This window comes from Peromyscus eremicus, chromosome 17 (genome assembly GCF_949786415.1).
Source record: "Peromyscus eremicus chromosome 17, PerEre_H2_v1, whole genome shotgun sequence".
NCBI lineage: Eukaryota > Metazoa > Chordata > Mammalia > Rodentia > Cricetidae > Peromyscus > Peromyscus eremicus.
The window spans coordinates 60,823,358-60,842,932 of record NC_081433.1 but is presented as its reverse complement, the minus strand read 5'-3'; the positions used below and the strand labels follow the sequence as shown (position 1 = coordinate 60,842,932).

The window sequence follows — 19,575 nt, the reverse complement described above, 5'->3', positions numbered from 1 at the left end:
GAGATTTTGCCCCATTGCTCTGCCTAGTATGGAACCCAGCCTTTTAGGTAGCTGGAATGCAGCCTGATTGAAGTGCTTAAGCAAGCTCCTATACAGCCTGCAAAACCCACCTCAGACACTGAGCCCACAGTTGTCCCCTATCCCCTGCCAGCTCCCCAGCCACTCACAAATGCACACACCAGGATTGGATGTCAGCATGGGCTTTTATTCAGTGCCAGCTCCAGGATGGGCGGAGGGCTAGTCATGCACAGCCTTGGTGTCCCTCCAGCAGGCAGTGCTGGCTGGAGTCAGGGAGGGTGCAGAGCGGGTTTCAGCCTGGAATCCCCTTACCCCTGACGGGGTGGGCAGTGCTGCATCACGGGCAACCCTGCTAGATGAACGCTGGATCACACTGCATCATGGGGGATAACCTGGGCTCCCTCATGACCTGTCTTGAGCCTGGAATCTCACTGGGCCGTGGTGGGACCGGCCTCTGGAGCCTCATTTGCTTGGATCACACAAAGCGGGGGGATCCGGGAGTGCTCAAGTCACTGGGGTTAGTCTTGTAAACACAGCAGCCCAGGCACAGAATAGGCAAGACATTCCCCCAGAACCACACAGCAAAGCCGAAGTCAAGGAGATCGCATGGTCCTGGCTGGCCATGGTGGGAATGCCCACATGGACATGGTTTTGGGGTGTGGGGTGTCAGTTCCAGCCCTGCAGGGGACACTTCTCTCCCTGTAATGGTGCCCTCAGGGTTGCCGGCTACTTCCTGTACTGGGCCATGGGCTGTTCCACCCCGATCTGGAGAACCCCTGTTCATCCAGCCCCTGGTTCCCACACTTTTCTCTAAGCTGAAGCATGCAGGACCAGAGGCAGAGTGTAGGACCAGCCTGAGGACCGCCATCGACACAGCGTGCAGCCCACCACTCCAGCCTCTCTGGTTCTGGGATCACCAGCATGCGCCAGCACACCCAGCTCCCAGTCTCTGTCCAAACAGAATCTGTGTGCCCTGGTGGGTCTTGGGTTGGCAGTGGGAAGGGGACACACACAGTCCACACACATACGTGGGAAGGACAGAACAAACTAGAAGACAAGTTACCCAGAGTGCTCTGCCTTGGCCCAGAGAACAGGGTCTGAGGGCTGCACTGCAGGGCCCAAGGCCAAGACAGACAGACAGACAGCCTCCTCCACCAGGGCGGCCAGCCTGGCTATTGCTTATAAAAAGTAATAAATTAGTTGTGAGGCCTTCTATGTACAAGTCACAGGCACCCCCATCCCAGCGCTTCCTGGGTGGGGGAGCACCCTCTAGGCATGTGTCCCAGGCTGAACCCCATCCAGGTGTGACCTTGTGGAAATGACTCCGTGGGGAACTGTGGCCAGGGGTGGCAGTCAGTCCTTCGTGGCTGGCCCCGGGGTTCCCGGAGTGCCCTCTGCACCCTGCACAGCGATCTTGGGCACTGCCCGAGGCGGTCCAGGCTCCTCATCAAAGCTCACCTCCTGCACCGCCTCCTGCTTTTTGAAGGAGTCCCGGCGCTCAGAGAGGTGCAGCCTCCTCATGACAACCAGCTCGGCCTCTGCTCCCCGGCCACGCCGGCCTCCATCCCCGTCCAGCCGCTCACTGGTGCCCAGGCCCAGCTTGTCGGCCGACTGGCCCCTGCGTAGCCTAGGGGACCGCGCGGGTATGGGGATGTGCCCCGGCAGGGGCGATGGCGAGCGTGGCGGGGGCGTGGGCACTGGGGGGCAGGCCAGCGGGGATGGTGGGATACTGCTGGTGGACTTGCGGCGGCCGCTCTTGTGACGAGGTGGTCCAAGCTTGGCCGCCAGGCCGTGCAGTGAGCTGGGACGGGTGTGGCCCGTGGCAGGGGAGGCAGGGCTGCTGGAGCTTGGGGAGACACTGGGTGGGGACGCGGAGTCTGCAGACAACAGGGACTGGTTAGTGTCCCTCCTGGTGGTGGGGCCTGGACTGGCGACAGCCCATGCCCTCCACTGTTACCACCTACCCTTCATCCCCACAGGGAAGTGCCCTTGGCCTAGACCTAGTGAACTCCTACTCATCCATCAAAACCAGATATCATTTACCCCTCCTCCCAGAAGCCGCCTCTGCCTCCTCTTAACCCTAACCCTGTCCCTTCCTCAAAGCTGTGACTGACCCTTAAACATGTGGACAGTCAACGTGAGGTCATTATGCCATCCCCTCAGCTCAAGCACACACCCGGGCTCCCTACTGACTCCTGTCACGTACACCACACATGTTCATATCCCCATGCAGGCTCAGGAAGCCGAGGCTAGGCTGAGATCTGCCATGTAGACCCGGACTCTTCATTTGTCTGCCTGTCTGCCTCAGTGCTGGGATGAAGGGCACCAGCTACCAGGCCACCCCGGCTGTGAGCCCACCCACCTGTGGGGGCGTCGGGCGCAGGGCTGCGGCAGGGCGTGGTGGGGCTGGGGGACAGGCTGTGCGTGGGTGATCCAGGGAGGCTCTCGCTGGAGGACAGAGAGTGATGGAGGCCTGAGGAGAAGCTACGGCTGGTGTGGAGCACAGAAGGCTTGGAGATCCTCTTAAACAGAGACTTCCGCCTGGGGACACGCAGGGTGACCGTGAGGAGGCTGAGCCGGCGGGGCGCCGGGGCCCCACTGCCCGCCTTGCTCACCGATCCTGGGTCTCGCGCCGGCGGCTGCGCTTGCTTCTGCGGGCCATGCGGCCCTTGGCCACGTTCTTCCGCGCGGGCCCCACCTTGATGGAGGTGTTCTCCAGGGCCGTGGTGCGCAAGGAGATCTTGTTACCGCTCTGCGGGAGGGGACAGCAGTCACCGAGAGCCCTGAGACCCGGGTGCACAGTGGGGACACGCTGCGGCCGGGTCCGCGTCGCACGCACCTTCAGCAGCAGCTCCACCACATCCATGTGCACCAGGCCCAGGACCGACTCCCCGTTGACGTGCGTGATGAGGTCCCCGGCGCGCAGTCCCGCCTCCTGCGCAGGGCTCCCCTCCTCCACGCTCTGCGGGCACAGTCCAGCTGGTCAGAGGCCCAGGCCGCACCCGCAGGCCCGTGTGCGACCTGAGCCTAGTGCTGCTAGGCCTCAGTTTCCCCCAGCTGTGGGGCAGGGCGGGGTCCCACGGCCCGGACTCACCCAGACCACATGGTGCACCGTGTACACGTCGCTGTCGCCCATGTAGACGCGAATGGCGCGCAGGCTGAAGCCATACTTCTTGCCTGAGCTGTGGATGACGATGGGGGGCCGCAGGCTGCCACACACGGGAGACGGGTCCCGGCTGGGGGAGGAGTCTCGGGAGGACGGGTTGGAGGACAGCGAGCGTGGCGACAGGGGGCTCATGAGGGGACCCCCGCTGCCATCGTCTGGGGGGGGACAGCGGGGACATTGCGCGTGGGTCTGTGTCCTTCTCCCACGGTGGCACAGGGCCCCACCTAGGAGCTCAGTGCACACTAGGCCAGTTCCCGAACCATCTCCCCGCCCCACCCCGCGGCAAAGCCAGCTGGAACAGTGTGGGACAGACTTACCTGCCGTGATGATGAGGGACAGGGCGGATACGGAGGCCGACTTGGGCACTCGGCCCCCGCCCCCGCCGCCAGGGGAGGCCCGGGGCTTCTCAGGCCCAGGGTCTCTTGGGCCTCCCAGGCGGCGACCTCTGCCAGCATCCAGGGGCCGAGGAGTCGAGTGCCGGGCGCCCGTACTGTTACTTCGAAGGCGAGCGTGGCTGAGGACAGCTGTGTCAGCTGAGGGGACAAATGGGCGAGGTTGGCACCTCTCCACCTCACCCCCAACTGTATGAAGTTAGGCTGCGGGTTCTGGGGGTGCAGGGCCACCTTACTATAAAAGTCTGATTCTGGAGAAACCTCCGCTCCTGTTCCAAAACCCATCTCGGACAGACAGACAGCTCTGGAGAGCTTTCCCTGAGGCCCACCTACCAGAGAGGCTGCAAGGCTTGGGTGTCACTGGGGTGGTTGGGGGCGCAGGGTCAGGCTCCCCCAGAATGAAGACAGGCTTCTTGGGGTCAGCAGGCCCTGAACCTGCTCCCTCATCTTCAGAAGAGAAGGCAAATTTGGGCATCGTGTCCAAGCTGATGGTGCTTAGGAGAGACGGGCTGGGGCCCCGGTCGGGCAGAGAGGAGGAGGGCTGGCAGGAGGGCTGGCAGGAGGGCGCACCTGTCCACGACCGCAGCCTGGTGGAGGGAGGAGCCATGCCACTCAGCCACATTCGGAGAACTATTTAACCCGAAAATCCCAGTTTCCAATTCCCACTCTCCAGAGACGTTGTTTCTCTTGAGTCTGGACAGAAGGGGCCATGGGAGCCACCGTGCCAGAGACCACTTACATTTCATTCTTTTCTACTCGGCCAGTGGGAAGCTCCTTCACCATCAGATTTTGTAACTGACTCTCTCTAACTCCTCAGCCCACCTACCGGAGGTCTGCGCTCAGCCGGCGGCCACGGTCCGCTGCCATGCTTCGCTCCCACCCATCCTCACGGTCCTCACTGAAGCTCCTGTCAGCAAAGGTGGGGGTGGGCTGAACGGCCAGGAACTCGGAACTGCTGTAAACCTGTGAGGGTTTTAGTGTCAGTAAGAGGACCGTGACACACGCCTGTCAGTCATCCCAGCACCAGGGAGGCTGCAGCGGGAGGTGGACAGCGGAACAAAACCCTGTCTCAGAAACAAACCAAACACACGGGCCAACGGACTCAGGAGCGCAGGTCGCTGGCCAGCCCACCTTGCTGAAGCGGTGGGAACAGGAGGAAAACTGGGGAATCTCCGTAGAAGATTCCTCGTCATTGGTCTCGTCGTCCTCAGAGCCCAAGTGGCGGTAACGTTCAGAGCGAGCTGTGGGAGTGAGGGAGCAGTGGAGCAGCTGGGGACACCCTGAGGGGCCCAGGCCTGTGCGTGATGCAGGGACTGGAGGAGGCTGGCCCAGCCAGCACAGGAGGCGTCTCCAGCCTCAGAGCAGATCCCACTGTGTCCCCAAAAGCTGTGTGGCCACAGCTCAGGCTTTGTGCATCTAAAATGAGGTGTCTCAACGCCGAGCTTCATTCCCGTTTTACGTACCAGGAAACAGGGAGGACCCTGACAAGCACTGAGTCCGGGGGGGGGGGGTGAGGGCCAGTCTGCATTCCAAGGGCCCCACTGGGGTGGGTGTGAGGGGCCAGTCTGCATCCGAGGGCCCAACTGTGGGGGGTGTGAGGGGCCGGTCTGCATCCCGAGGGCCCCACTGGGGGGGGGTGAGGGGTCGGTCTGCATCCCGAGGACCCCACTGGGGGGGGTGTGAGGGCCGGTCTGCATGCTGAGGGCCTCACTTACTGTCAAAGTAGCTGGTGTCATCTTCAGCTTCAAGCTGTGGGACAAACTCCGCCTTGTGTCTGAGAAGCCCCGCCCAGTCCAGGGCCAGGAAGAAGGGGTGCTGCTTCACCTCGTGAGTGCCCCCTGTAGACATGCAGGCTGAGCCCTGTGTGACCCCCACTGGCTGCCTCCCTCTCCACTGGATGGGGCCAGAACAGACCCAGGAATGTGGTCAAGAAAACAGTGAGCACCAGACCCAGCTACTGTCTTCAGAGTCTTAGACAGTTTCTAGTTAACTCCTATGTACTCTTCAAAACCCTACTGCAAGCTCCCTCCTCCACACAGCCTGGTTAACAGGGCCATGAGTGAAGCCACCCCCACTGACTTACCAGTTCCCAGCCTGTCCATTGGGCTCTGGCGCAGAAGCCTAGTGATGAGATCCTGGGCGTCGGCGGGAAGTGCCTCGTCTCCCTCTGGCCACATGATCTCATCTGAGAAGAGCGGGAGGAGGAACAGGATGCCCTTTCTAGCACCTTCCAACAAGTCCCTCCAAGTGCTTTAGCGCTGTGGCCAGCCCGCCTAGCAGTGTCACAGCCTTTGTGTAAGACGTACCACTGACCACCTGTCCAAACAGTTCCTCAGGCGTGTCCCCGAAAAACGGCACACAGCCCACCAGGAATTCATACAGGATGACGCCCATGGCCCACCAGTCCACCGGCTTCCCATAGCCCTGGCGGAAGATCACCTCGGGTGCAATGTACTCGGGCGTCCCACACACCTGTACGGAACAGGGAAATGAGGTCGGCCTGGGGGAAACTGGCGAGGTAGGCTTTTCAGTCTTGCCCCTGGGTTGGATCGCACCTGCTTGTCCACAAACTCTCGAGCATCCTTCTCGATGTGACCCTCGTACAGGTTGGTGGCCATGCTCATGAGGCCGATCTTGGACAGGCCGAAGTCCGTCAGCTTGATGTGGCCAAGGGAGGTGATGAGCAGGCTGTGGGCAAGGCCAGGACACTCAGGCTGGAGGGGAGGCCGCAGCCCTGCATGGTGGCCAAGACTGAAGCCCCCACTGGACGTATTGCTCTTGTTTTGTTTTGAGACCAGTTCTCACTAGGTAGGTAGCCCATGTCGGCATGCATGTCCTTTTTAAAAAATCTTTTTTTCCCCCATGTGGCCCAGGGTGGCCTCAAACTCACTATAGGTAGTTCAGGCTAGCCTTAAACTCCTGAACCCCTGCCTCAGTCTTCTGGGTACTAGGATAACAGATGTGTGCCACCATGTCCTGCTATGACCTTATATTTTCATGCACCTTGTAAATACATCTACTGCTTAAAAATAACACCCCCTGAAGCTCACTTTCTGTATACATAGCTTTTCATTCATGTGGCTCCTCCTGTATGTCTAAGCTGTGTGAAGAAGCACGTATTTGTGACTACTGTGTATGTGCACTGTTTCAGCTGCACAGAACATCAAGCTCCAAGATAAACAGCAGGTGCCAAATATATCAGCTGAGCCGAGTGCAAATAGCACAAGGTTCTGAACGCTTCTGCCCACATCTCCACGTAGCAAACAGCTGAGACACCAGCAATTCCTGCTTCACATACAGATGGTACTAAACAAATGAGCGACCCTTACCCCTGCACAGAGTAGGTGCTCAATGTGTGCATCTGCCCTGCCTTTCTGTCTGCAGGGTCTCTGTGATGCTAAAGTAGTTATACTGGGATATTCAGGCAGCCCTTGAGGCCCCCCCAGACGCTCCCCCGCCCCAACTCAGCTCAGAGCTCCGCTCCACCCCAGGCCGCTGAGAGCCCCGCCCCAGCAGCACCCAGCCCCGCCCCAGGCTGCTCAGAGCCCCGCCCCAAGCTGCTCAGAGCCCCGCCCCAGCAGCACCCAGCCCCGCCTCAGCAGCACCCAGCCCCGCCCCAGCAGCACCCAGCCCCGCCCCAGCAGCACCCAGCCCCGCCCCAGCAGCACCCAGCCCCGCCTCAGCAGCACCCAGCCCCGCCCCAGCAGCACCCAGCCCCGCCCCAGCAGCACCCAGCCCCGCCCCAGCAGCACCCTGCCGGGCTGGCCGCTCACTTGTCAGGCTTGAGGTCGCGGTGCACGATACCGTAGTTGTGCAGATATTCCAGCGCCAGCACCGTCTCTGCGAAGTACATGCGCGCCATGTCCACAGGCAGCGGGCCCATGTTCTTCAGCAGTGTCGCACAGTCGCCTCCTGCACGGAACCGGGTCAGGCTCGGGCTCCGCCCAGCGAGGCTGAGCTCTCATGGCCCTCTGCACACAGGGGGCGCCTACTGCTTGCAAGCTCTCCCCCTCGCCCAGCGGCCTTCTTACCTGCTGGCGCGCCCCTCCCGGCCCGGCCCGCATCCTGAGCTCTCCAGGGACCACGCTCCTTACTCTGAACCTCCAGTTGTGCCCGGGGTGGGAATGTGGGGGGCATGGCAGCCTGGGGCCGCACCTTCCACATACTCCATGACCATGCAGAGGTGGCGGCGGGTCTCGAAGGAGCAGAACATGCCGACCACGAAGGGGTTCTCGGCGAAGGTGAGGATGTCGCGCTCCACGAACACCTGCTGGATCTGGTTGCGCAGGATCAGGTTTTGTTTGTTGATCTTCTTGATGGCGAAGCGCTGCCGCGTGTCCCGGTGGCGCACCAGGTAGACGGCCCTGGGCACAGGAATGGAGAGCTGAGCGGTACCGGCCGGTACCGAGCCCAGGCCGCCCCAGGGGGACCCAGGACTCACCCGTAGGCTCCATTGCTGATAAGCTTGATGGTCTCAAAGTCGCTCTCACACGGCTTCCTCCGGGACGGACCGCCCAGGCCTTGGCTCTACACAGAAGAGGGGGCTCAGGGTCCCCCACTGCAAGGCTGTTCCCAAGTCAAGCTGCCATCTCACTGGCCAGGCTACTTCCTCTCTGCCCAAACTTGTCAAACCAGTATGCAAGTTTCTTAGGGTTTTTGGGTTTTTCTTTTGGTTGTTGTTGTTGTTTTTAACAAAGCCTGCTTCCTGGTAAACTCCTATACACCCTTCAAGACCCACATTTTCAGTGCTCTTTCCAGCTGAGCCCATGCGTGGGAGACCTCTATGGAGGGGCAGTCACACTGCAGCTACACCCCCAAAATCACACCTGTTTAAGCATCTGCTTCAGTACTTACCCCCTCTTCCAGCCACTCAGGAAAGGATAAAGCATGCCTGCCTCAGCTTTTAGCTCACCTCAGGGTGTGCAGGAGCTGGGGACTGGTCTTCATCTAGGTCATCCAGAGGCTGGATCTCTGTCAAACGAGGTAGTATTTCTTTTTTTATTTTAAGTGGGATTTCACTGTACAGTCCAAGAGCAAGAATTAGTCTTCCAGAAAAGCACGACTTGGACCTTAGTGCTCCAGGTGTCCCCAACTAGAGCAGACCCCAGTACCTCCCTGCGCCAGGGACTGGCGGACAGCGGCTCCAGTGCCTCAGTGAGCGCTACCCCGTGGTGGCAGGGAGCCATGGGTTCGAATCCAGATGCTCTGCTCACCTTCCAGCGGGTCCTTGGCCAGGCCCAGCTGGCGGATGATGTAGCGCGGCAGGTCAGTCTTCACACCCTGGTCCTCACGGGCCTGGCCCTCCGCAGCCTCCAGCAGATGGTAGAACTCCTCAGGGTCGAACTCCTGCGCAGGAGAGGCCGTGAGCCGCTGACCTCGCCGGTCCCCAAGCCCCAGGACCCCCGGGGGCGGCTCACCAGGCACTCGAGCAGCCGCGCGGGCCTCGAGATGATGATGAGCAGCTTGCGGACCAGCTGCACGATGAAGCCCACCTCGGCGCTGTCGGACCGCGCGTGAGCCTGCGGCGGGGGGCGGGGCACCGGTGAGGCCCGCCCGCAGACGAGGCCCCGCCCATCCCGGTGGGGAGCGCCTGCAACTCCGCCCAAGAAGGCGTTACCCAAACACGCCCACCCCGTGGGCGTGGTCTCCCGCCGGCCCCGCCCCCACGCACATCCTGCAGCAGCCGCTCCAGCTTGTCCTGCATCTCCAGGAAATAGCGGGAGGTGACTAGGGCCTCGCCCGACTTGGCTAGGCAGTCCCGTGCCAGCTCCACAATCTGGTGGTGGATGAAGCCCAGGACTCCGTCAGCCAGGGCCAGGCGGTCGCCAGGGGCGAATGCTGCCAGGAAGTCCTGCAGCCGGCCCTCCATCTGCGCAGTGGCCTGCGGGAGGGCAGGGTGAGTGGCAGGGGCGGGCCGGGTGGGCGGAGGGGAAGGACCGGAGGACATCAGAGGGCGGGGCTCTGGTGACTGACAGGGGCGGGCCTGGCTGGGGGCGGGGCTCTGGTGACCTTAGGGGGCGGGCCTGGCCGGGGCTCTAGTGACTGACAGCGGGCGGGCCTGGCCGGGGGCGGGGCTCTGGTGACCTTAGGGGCGGGGCTCTGGTGACTGACAGCGGGCTGGCCCAGAGCGGCCGGCGTGCCGCACACCTTGGGGAAGCGCTCCCGGTACACGTGGTTCATCATCACGATCTCGTTGTCGAAGGTCCCCGAGGTGCGTCCGGGGCTGAAAGGCGACAGGCGGGTGAGGGGCACCGAAGGCCCGACAGGGTGCGGGGTCCCGCCCAGGCCTACCTGAGGCTGCGCGAGCGGGGGCGCAGCCGCGGGGAGCGGCCGCCGTCCTCGTCCACCACGCTCTCCGAGCTGCGGAAGTGCTTGGACAGGAAGCGCAGCTCGTCCGCGGTGGGCTGGAAGGGAAGCTGGTGTAGACGTTCCCGGGAAGAGGAGCTTGACTGGGCAGCAGGGAGAAGGCCGGGGTCACCGCGGACTGCGCACCCCAGGCCGCTCCCTGCCCAGCCCGCCGAGGGCGTCCCGGCCCCCGAGGGCCCTCCCCGGAGCCCCCGTCCACCCCCGGGCAGCTGTCAGTACCGACACGGTGGAGCTGGGGGTGTTGGTCCCATAGCCGGAGGACGGGAGAGACGCAAGCGACCATCTTCTGCCGTCAGCCCTGGGGAGGGTCAGGGGCAGATGGATCAAGGACCGCAGGCGGCCAGGCCCAGAGCACTGTTCCTCAGACACTGCCTCCAGGAAGCCCTCCCTGGTGCGTGTGCCACACAGGCTTTGACCTGTCGGCTGTTTCGGGGATCACGGCCCCCAACAACCCAAGGCCCTGGGCACACCATGTCTTGGTTAGTGAGCAAGTGATGCGGTTAGTGAGTTAGTGATTCCGAGTACAGCGGCAGCCCCCGTTTCCTTCACGGGACTCCGAATTACCTGTCACCATGAGAGACGTGGCTGTGGAGGGTCACGTGTTTACCAGGGCAGAAGCCACGGGGGAGGCCACCAGAGCCAGGCAGGAGGGGACAAGGGGGGAAATTAGTGAGGGCCAGGTCTGCCCCGTGAGGGGCACTAGGCCTGCACCAGGCGAGGACACCCACCTCCGGGCGAAGGGGAAGTTGAGGGCCGCTGCAGCAGAGAAGTTCCGAGGACTGTCCAAGGGACTGTTGCCTGCTGAGGAGGGGTGAGTCAGGGTGGAGCTGGGGCCCAGCCACCCGCCTGGATCGCCCCACTCACCGGTTGGGACAGAGAGTGGCGACAGCGGCCTGGAGATGGTGGGCGAGGGCGTCCCCACAACCAAGCTCTTTCGGTTTCCACTGCGGCAGCTGTGGAGGGAAGGACTGGTTAGATGGTGAGCTTCAGGGGCCAGGGGCCCAGCACGGAGTGCACTCGGGCTGGCTGCAGGCCGCGTGAGACCAACCACTACCACCCTCGGCGAGCAGGAGGTTCTGAGACCCGCTGGGGTTACCAACATCCCTCTCGGTTTTTCTTTTTCGAGATAGGGATTCTCTGTGTAGCTTTGGAGCCTTTCCTGGATCTCGCTCTGTAGACCAGGCTGGCCTCGAACTCACAGAGATTCTCCTGCCTCTGCCTCCCCAGTGCTGGGATTAAAGGCGTGCGCTGCCGCCACCCGGCTGGTTTTTGTTTTTCAAAACAGAGTTTCTCTGTGTAGCCCTCGCTGTCCTGGATCTCGCTCTCTAGACCAGGTTGGCCTTGAACTCACAGAGATCCTCCTGCCTCTGCCTCCCTAGTGCAGATTAAAGGCGTGCACCACCACCGCCCGGCTCAAACATCTCTTCTTGTTTTTGAGCCCGAGTCTCATGTAGCACAGGCTGGCCTTGGGATCTGGAGGGCGTCTCAATGCCTGATCTCCTGAGATGGCCTGTTTCAGTCTTCCTTCCCAGCCTCGATCCATGAGAACAGTTGGAGGAAGCCCGTCCAGCCTCATGGGCACACTGGCACATGACCAGGACACACTGACAGACTTTCCAGCCTTCTTTCTTCCCAGCCCCTGGCCCTTCACCTTACACCATGACCCCTGCCAGGCACACTGAAGTCAGCGGGGAGACAGGAGGTGGCCCTGAGCCCATGGCTGTGGGAAGCAGGTACTCCTGTCCCTGAAGCTGCTGTCCCCACCTTCCCAAGATCCCAAAGAGCTAACTACTTCCTGGTGCGGTGGTACACTCCTTTAATAACAAATTCTCTGTGCGTCGGAGGCCAGCCTGGGCTACATACAGACAACAAGAAGCTAGTCTGACCCAATGAAAATACCCAAAGTCAGCATGGTGACTGTGAGGTAGGACTGTCCATGTTCTGACTTCCCGCCCCTCCCCTCCCCGGATCCCATGTCCCTTTTGGCCACTTGCCCTGAGCCCCTGCCCAGGCCTCTGGCCCCTTCTGCCCACTGGGCCCTGAGTCTCGCCTCCCCCTTGGCAGAGCTGAAGCCATTAGGTTCCTGCCCCCTCCTCCCGGCCCCTCCAGTCACCCAGCAACAGCGGCTCTGACAGACAAGGAGAGCGGCCCACACAGCCCTCGCCAACGCAGCTCTGCAGAAGTGTCAGAGAGGGAGCGACAGGCAGGGCCTGGCGGAGGCAGGGGGGTTTGGGTGATGAGGGGCACAGCTTGCAGGCCAAAAGGGGAGGCATCACAGCCGCGAAGGGCACGGCAGGAGAGCGGCCGGGAGCCAGGCTCAGCTCGGGAGCTGAAGCGGAGCCTCTGTCTCCCCATCGGGACACCCAGCAGGTCCTGTGGAAGTGGACTTGGGGGACGCAGGCTCAGAGCCTGGCTGCGGGAGGCCACGCCCCCAGGGCCGCTGAGCCACAGGTGTGGGACACAGTAGTCACCAGCCCGGGTTCGGGGACTGTGCCTGCTCCCCACTCAGGGAAGTCGGGGCTGCGGATAGAGTGGAGGAATTGCCCCCTAGGCTGAGGTGTGGGTGCAGAAGCGGAACCCAAAGGTCCCTGCAGGACTTCCTGCGCCCCCCCCTCTGCACACGACACACACACACAGGCAGCCACACCCTCTCCCTGCCCCCGGCTGCCCCCACGTCCTGCAACGGTGGCCAATGAGATTGGCTGGTTCCTCTCCCTCATGCTTACAGGCAAGGCCTTGAAAACAACCATATTGGACCCCTCAGAGAACCTGGAACCATCCCTCCTGAGCACGCAGTAAACGCCGCCTGCTTACACAGCTCCTTGTATGCAAGCTCTAATGGGCCCGTAAGCCATGCAGGGCACCGTAGTATCTTGGGGCACAAACGAAGCTTTGGATTCAGCACTCATGGTCCTTGCAACTCAGACTGTGCCTATCTAGACAAACCTAAACACCGAGAAACCCCAGCACAGAGAGGTTGGGGAACTCCCTGGGGTCACACAGCACGGTAGTACTACACCGCAATTTGAGCCTGGGTCTAGTTGAGGCACCATCTCTCACTCGGCCTTGTACCTTACAGAGAAGGACCTGGGCCGAGGAGAAGCCAGGCATGCCTTGGCTGCAGACCTGCCACCCACTCGTCAGCCTGGGCCATGAGTATTTGCTTCTGCGCCAACGTTTCCGCTGAGCGCCCAGCACAGACCGCTTCATTCTTCCCACATCCCTCGCTTTGCGCAGCCCGAGTCCCAGGTTCGAATCCCGGGCGTCCCCCGTTCGACCCCGCATTCCAAGCCGCCCCTACCTTTTGGAACGCTGTAGCAGCGCACCCTTGGCCAAGCGGCTGCGGTGTCCGGGAGCCGCCACTGCCGTCCAGTAGCTGGGGTCCGACATGCTGCCTCCCCCCGCGCGCCGGGGCCTCGGCCGCACCGGCCGCACTCAGCCTGAGCCCCGTGGAGCGGCCCGGCGGCCGCGGGCTACCGGGAACGCGCCGGGCGGCAAGGAGGAAGCTCGGCGGGAGCCCCGCCCAGCCGAGGGGCGGAGCAAGAGGGGCGGGGCGTCGCTATGGAGGAGGGCGGCGGGGCGGGGCGTTGCCAGGGCCTGCCGCTAGGGAGCCGTGGTTACTATGGCTCTGCCGGAAGCGCTGCGAGAGCGCCGTTGGAACCCGCCTGGCGCCCGGCGTCGCGAGGGCCTTGACGGATGGCGCCGGGCGTTGCTAGGGCTCCGGAGCGAACGTGGACGTTGCTATGGACCCCAGCATCACAGGCAGGACTTTGCTAGGAGTCTGAGCAGAGGGGGCGTGGTTACCTGGCCGTTGCTAGGACTCTGCATAGCGAGGGCGGGGCGTTGCCATGGGCCTCAGCAACAGGCTGGCTGTTGCTAGGGCTGTAGCCACAGGGAGAGGGGCTCTAGGATGAGGGTGGGACGTTGCTATGGGTCTCAGCAGCATGGGCGGGGCGTTGCTAGGGCCCTGTGCAGTGAGGGCGGGGCGTTGCTAGGGCCTGGGCGGCGGGTGCGGACTTGGCCGCGCTGTCCCTAGGGATCAGCCTGCCCCGCGGGCGCTGCCCCTTCCTTCCCATCTGTAACCTGGCGTGGCGGCAACACAGGCCCGGCGTGCGCCGCCACAAAAGCCGTTTGCAAAGGCGATAAGCCGCACACACTTAGTTACCAAAGGAGTACGTCCTTCTCCCGCAGGTCCCAGGCAGCCAGTGGGGCTCATTCTGACCATTAGACATTCTATCCCTGCCGTACTGGGATTTAAGCCAAGGCCCCATACCTGGGACAAGAAGATAGCCAAGGAAACCGGGGCACAGGAGCCCAGGGTGTCCCCAGTCCATCCCTCTTCTCAAGGTACACCCAGACACTGCCACTTCTGGTGCCCCCCACCCTTGCTGGCTGGAGCACAAACCCATACCCACTCATTCATTCACTCGATAAACATTTATTGAACATCTACAGTTTGCCTGCCTCTGGGACACCTAGGGGTGACCTGGGGGAGGGGTCTGTGGTCCTCGGTCTCAGAAGGGAGAGAGAATAAACAGGAAACAATGAAGAAATTCAAAGAGTAACTTCAAAGAAAGAGGGGATGTAGCCCAGCTGGGAGAGTGCTTGCCTAGCATGAGGAGGCCCTGGGTTCCATCCCCAGCACCTTATCACTCTTGGGATTGGTGGCATACACCTGTCATCACAGGACATAAGAGGGAAGACTAGGAACTCAAGGCCTGACTGGATTATATTTCTCAAGAACTAGAACAGAAGGCAGACAGACAGGCAGACAGGCACATGATGACCTCGGCCCTGAGAAAGAAGAGAATGAGGATAAGAGGATCACAGACTGGGGTGCTGCTATCCACACAGGCTGCATTAAGGATTCAGTTTTATTGAAAGAGCAACAGGGAGCTGTGGATGGTGCTTGAGATCCCCGTGTCTGTCCTGGAAAGCAAAGACCTTTAGAATTTGGGTGGAGGATGAGGACTCCAGCGAGAAGCTGGGTGGCTTCCAGGGACAAAAGCTGAGGACCACATCATGGTAGGCCCTGGAGAGAAGTGGGTGGGCTAGAGCACATGTTGTGAGTCCCAAGGACGGGGCCTGTAGGGGCCAGATGTGACAAAGAGGATTACAGTGTCTACTGTGCCTCTGGGTGTCAGGTCTTAATCCCCTACAAAAGGCTCAGAGCCTCCTGACTCTGGGAACCCAAATGGGGATGGCTCTGGGTTTCATAGGCCTCCCCTGCAGGAAGAGCCATCCACCCACCCTTGTGCCTGGGGGCTCACCTCCACACACACCCCTGACCTTTGTCCCAAAGCCTTGCCCACTCCATGCCCCCACTTCCCTGGCAGCCCCATCTCCCAGCCCCCTGGCCTCAGTTTCCAGCTCTGGAGAACTTGGCTGTGCTAATCCAGAGTGACTGCCTAGAGTGAGCGGCTGAGTGCACATCTTGCTCACACTTGCTCCACGGCTCCCTACTGCTTTTCCAGCAAGGCCCCAGCCTGGAGGAAACATTCTTGGGGCAGGGTCCAATACCACCCGTGACCAGCTCTGGACCTTTGGCATTGCCTCTCTGCTGGGGCTGCAGCTTAAACGGCAAAAGCCTAGGTGTGTCTTACTCTGACCAACCCCTCCTGTCACCTCTTCCCACATGCCACAGGGCGCGCCCACTGTCCCCCAGCCCCATATTCTGGCTCCACAGGTAAATCTATTTTCCATCAGGGCTTGTCCTCCAAGGCCCTGGGGCAGTCTCTGTGTCCTAGAGGGCCAACTCGAGATGGCCTTCCACCCTGAAGGACGGCAGAGTCCTTCCCATTCATCCACACCAGAGCATCATGTAAGCACCTGCTGCATACCTGCCGGAGCATACAGTGCGAGCAGAAAGATTCAGGCCAAGCCTTTGAGGGTCTCAAAGTTCTGAAGGAAACAGGCACTCAGAATCACACAGCACTCAGCAGGGCGCACTCCTTCCACCAACACTAGTGAGGCTGAGGCAGGAGGATCACGGGAAGTCTGAGGCCAGGCTGGCCTACAACCTAAGCTGTCCAAAAAACTGCTCTCTCACCAGGCAGTGTTGGCACACACCTTTGATCTCAGCACTCGGGAGGCAGAGGCAGGGAGATCTTTGAGTTCCAGGACAGCCAGAGCTACACAGAGAAACCCTGTCTTGAGGTAAAAGTCTAAAAAACAAACAAACAAAGCAATAGACGAAACAAAACAGTCTGTCTCAAAAAATCAAGGATCAGAGGTGTGGCTCGGGGGTGGAGCCCCGCCTAGAATCCCCAGTGAGGGGCTGGGGGCGTGGCTCAGGGTGGAGCCCCGCCTAGAATCCCCCAGTGAGGAGCTGGGGGCGTGGCTCAGGGGTGGAGCCCCTGCCTAGAGTCCCCAGTGAGGGGCTGGGGGCGTGGCTCAGGGGTGGAGCCCCGCCTAGAATCCCCCAGTGAGGGGCTGGGGGCGTGGCTCAGGGGTGGAGCCCCGCCTAGAATCCCCAGTGAGGGGCTGGGGGCGTGGCTCAGGGGTGGAGCCCCGCCTAGAATCCCCCAGTGAGGGGCTGGGGGCGTGGCTCAGGGTGGAGCCCCGCCTAGAATCTCCAGTGAGGGGCTGGGGGCGTGGCTGAAATGCAGATCCTTTGCCTAGCATCTAAAAAAATCAAAAAACAAAAAGCCCAAGGAAATCAGCCCTGAGTGGTTTCAGTTAAGTGAGCTGGTGTATGGAAGGAAGCTCGTGCAAGCTTCCATTCTGCGGACTTGGTGAGGCCTCAAACGTGAAAAGGAGGGAGAACTCTGAGCAGGGCAGTGGCAAGTGCGGAGATGGAGATGGAGAGGCGGGTGGGCTGCACAAGATCTGGGGCCTTAGGGGTTGTGGGACACAGGAGCATCTTCTTCCTACAGCACCTGGACCAGAGGGTGCTAAGCAAATCAGATCCATCCTGTTCCAGTGCAGGGGGAGAAGCTGAGGCCTGTGTGGCCGCCGGCGCAGTGGTTCTGCTGCCCTCTGGTGGGGACAGCGACTACCTGGTTCCCCAACAGTGCCTCCTCCATTTCCTTCAGGTAAAACCTGTTCAGTTGCAGGCATCCCCAACCCAGGGTCCCTCCCTCTGGTCTGCCCTCCCATGGGTTGGAGCCAAGGGCTCAGAGATGCATCTGTCCTCACACTACCTCCCAGGGTGCTCCTGGGCCTCTTCACCTGCTCCTCAAGAAGTGTGGCGACAGCAGGTTCTGGCTGTCACTGGGCAAACCCAGCCAGCTCCAGGCACTCCAGCTTTCCCCACAAGGCCTTTATTCCCCTCAAAAGGCGGGTTAAAGAAAAACCCCACCCTGCCCCAAGACCACCGCACACTCAGTCCTGGGGCTATTCTTCACCTAAATCTGCTCACATCTCCAGTCACCTCCCCAAGAGGTCAGCACTGAACATATTCATTAGTCATCCTCTGTTCCCTGGCCACCTCCTCCAGCCAACTGAGAACGCTCTGAGGGTCTCACTTATTCTTGTTCTCCACTATGGACTTTTTACCTGGAGTGCTGGTAGGTGCCTAGACAGTGTTTGCTGAGTGAATGAAGGTAATCATGGTCTAGAATTCAGTGTGGACCCCATGGTGCTACGTGTCTTCTCCACTCAAAATCCACAGAATGTGCGGAGCAGCTCATTCATCCTAAGGTGTAAACAGCTCCCAGGTAAGTCAAGACTCTTGACTTTCGGGCGGTAAGCCTCTGAAAGCGGCCCAGCAGTCACCGAGGTGGTGCTGACTCTCAGGAGGGTGTGGTGGCCACGCCGGCCCCCGGACTTGTGGAATCGGAACAGGCCTGCCTCTGAGGCTCAGTTTCCTCAGCTGGGAAACACGGCCAGGGCAGAGCGGCCCTCGGTAAACTGGCTGCTTTCGGACTAGCGCAGACCAGAGGGAGGAGTTTCCGGCGGGTCCTCGAGGTCACAACCTGGCAGGGCCCTGGGAATCCGGCACCTGTCTCGGGAAGTCAAGTTCTGGTGTCGCCTGGACACCTGCCCCGCGCCCAGCCTGCAGCTGGGAGCTCCCGCGGGGTCGGGAGCCGAGAAGGGGGTGACACCGAGGCCTGGGGCGGCCAGGGGGTGTGAAAGGCCCGAGCGGAGGGCGGGCGGGCGCGCGTGCGGGGCGGCGCCACTCACCTCCAGGGCTGCAGGCCCAGCGACGGGCTGCATGGGCTGCACGGGCTGCCGGGGCTCAGCAGGCAGGGGCTCTGGCTGCTCGGCGACAGACTGCAAGACAGAGGCGGCGGTGACCGCGCGGCGACCTGGCGTGACCCCCGCGGGCTCCCGGGGGCCGCACCGCGGGGCTTGGGCCTCGGTACTCACTCGAGCGTCAGCGCGGGGATCAGCAATTTCTCCCTGCGGGACTTCATGGCGGCGCCGAGGGAACCGACGCCCGGTGGCACCGGGCGCGAGCAGAAGCTCCGGGACTATGGACAGAGGGACGCGCGCGCCGGAGGCTGGCGGGGGCGGGGCCACGGGGCGGGGCCACGGGTGTGGGGCGGGGCAGCGGGCGGGGCAGCAGGTGGACCGAGGGGCGGGACTAAAGGCCCGGGAGGGGCTACATGTGTGGGTGGGGCTATGGCTTGGGGGCGGGGTTGTGGGCAGGGCTATGGGTGCGGAGCCGGGCTTCTGGGGTCTGTGGCATGGGAGCGGGGCGGGGCTATGGGGTGCGGGGCGGGTCTATGGGGTGCGGGGCGGGTCTATGGGGGCGGGGCGGGGCTTCCGAGGAGAAAAGCGTACTCTAAAGAGGGCGGAGCCTAGCGTCGCCTAGCTGAGTACGGCTTGTGGCCGGTGGGGCGTGGCCTCACAATGTGTTCGATGGGCGGGGCGCATGGAAGCGCCTTGCAGGACTTGAGGCAGGGGCCTCAGAGTAGGCTCGGCTTCTGGACCGGCTCTTGGGACACCGAAGAACTGTGTTGGGGGTGGGGACAGAGGCGGGGCCTCTCGCGGTGCGGCGGGGCTGAGCACCAAGCGACGGGGCGCGTGCGCAGTCAGGCTAGCGGACCCGCGCTGGCGGGGGAGGCTGCAGACTGGCCTCCTGGCCCGGGCCCTGGGACACTCAGCTCGCCCAGCCACGCGTCGGAAGGAAAGGCGACCGGGCCCTGCGATCGCCGCTGCCCCACAGACCTGGTCCCTGACAGCCCAGGGCCGAGCCACGTACAGCACGGGTGCGGGGTTGGCAGCTTCCCGAGGGCTCTGGCCCTCACTTTACCCTCGAGGTCGGTGCCCTGCGCTCCTCCCGCCCCCGGTCCCTTACGGCGCACTCGGGGCAAGGTCCGGCCCGCCCCAGCCCAGCCACAGTGCGCATGACTGGGGGCCACAGAGACCCCACTTTGAGGACCCAAGTCTCTTCTCTACCCCACCCAGCTCTTCCTCCACTGCCAGTCCCTCTGGAACGCTATTGTCCCTACGGCGCCCCATCCCGCTGCTCGTCCTCTCCAAGATCAAACCTCACCTCCTCCAAGTGACCCCCAGAGCCTCTCTGTCTCTCTGTTTAATTTCCCCTGAACACACACATTTCACCGTTTGTGTCCCCATTAAGAACCGGAGAGCAGAGCCGGGCGGTCGTGGCGCACGCCTTTAATCCCAGCACTCGGGAGGCAGAAGCAGGCGGATCTCTGTGAATTCGAGGCCAGCCTGGTCTAC

The 19,575-nt window shown here is 62.0% G+C and overlaps 1 protein-coding gene across 2 annotated transcripts; it reads right to left on the bottom strand.

The window, feature by feature from the left end:
• Positions 1-1,309: 1,309 nt before the first annotated feature.
• Positions 1,310-13,388, bottom strand: Mast3 (microtubule associated serine/threonine kinase 3). 2 transcript variants are annotated; one of them, XM_059244347.1, is made up of 26 exons: positions 13,244-13,388; positions 10,807-10,895; positions 10,671-10,740; positions 10,162-10,240; positions 9,868-10,025; positions 9,724-9,799; positions 9,248-9,457; positions 8,994-9,095; positions 8,790-8,922; positions 8,489-8,547; positions 8,018-8,103; positions 7,732-7,940; positions 7,350-7,488; positions 6,132-6,264; positions 5,883-6,048; positions 5,660-5,761; positions 5,292-5,414; positions 4,708-4,817; positions 4,403-4,539; positions 3,910-4,163; positions 3,502-3,717; positions 3,113-3,339; positions 2,858-2,980; positions 2,634-2,770; positions 2,381-2,589; positions 1,310-1,895 (listed from the first exon to the last, which is right to left on the bottom strand). In XM_059244347.1, the coding sequence occupies exons 1-26, from the start codon at positions 13,330-13,332 to the stop codon at positions 1,372-1,374; spliced, it is 3,960 nt and encodes a 1,319-aa protein (XP_059100330.1). In that variant the 5' UTR covers positions 13,333-13,388; the 3' UTR covers positions 1,310-1,371. The 2 variants fall into 2 exon arrangements, with proteins under 2 accessions (XP_059100330.1, XP_059100329.1); XM_059244346.1 differs by having other exon boundaries at positions 2,381-2,559; positions 13,244-13,387.
• Between the last annotated feature and the right edge of the window lie 6,187 nt (positions 13,389-19,575).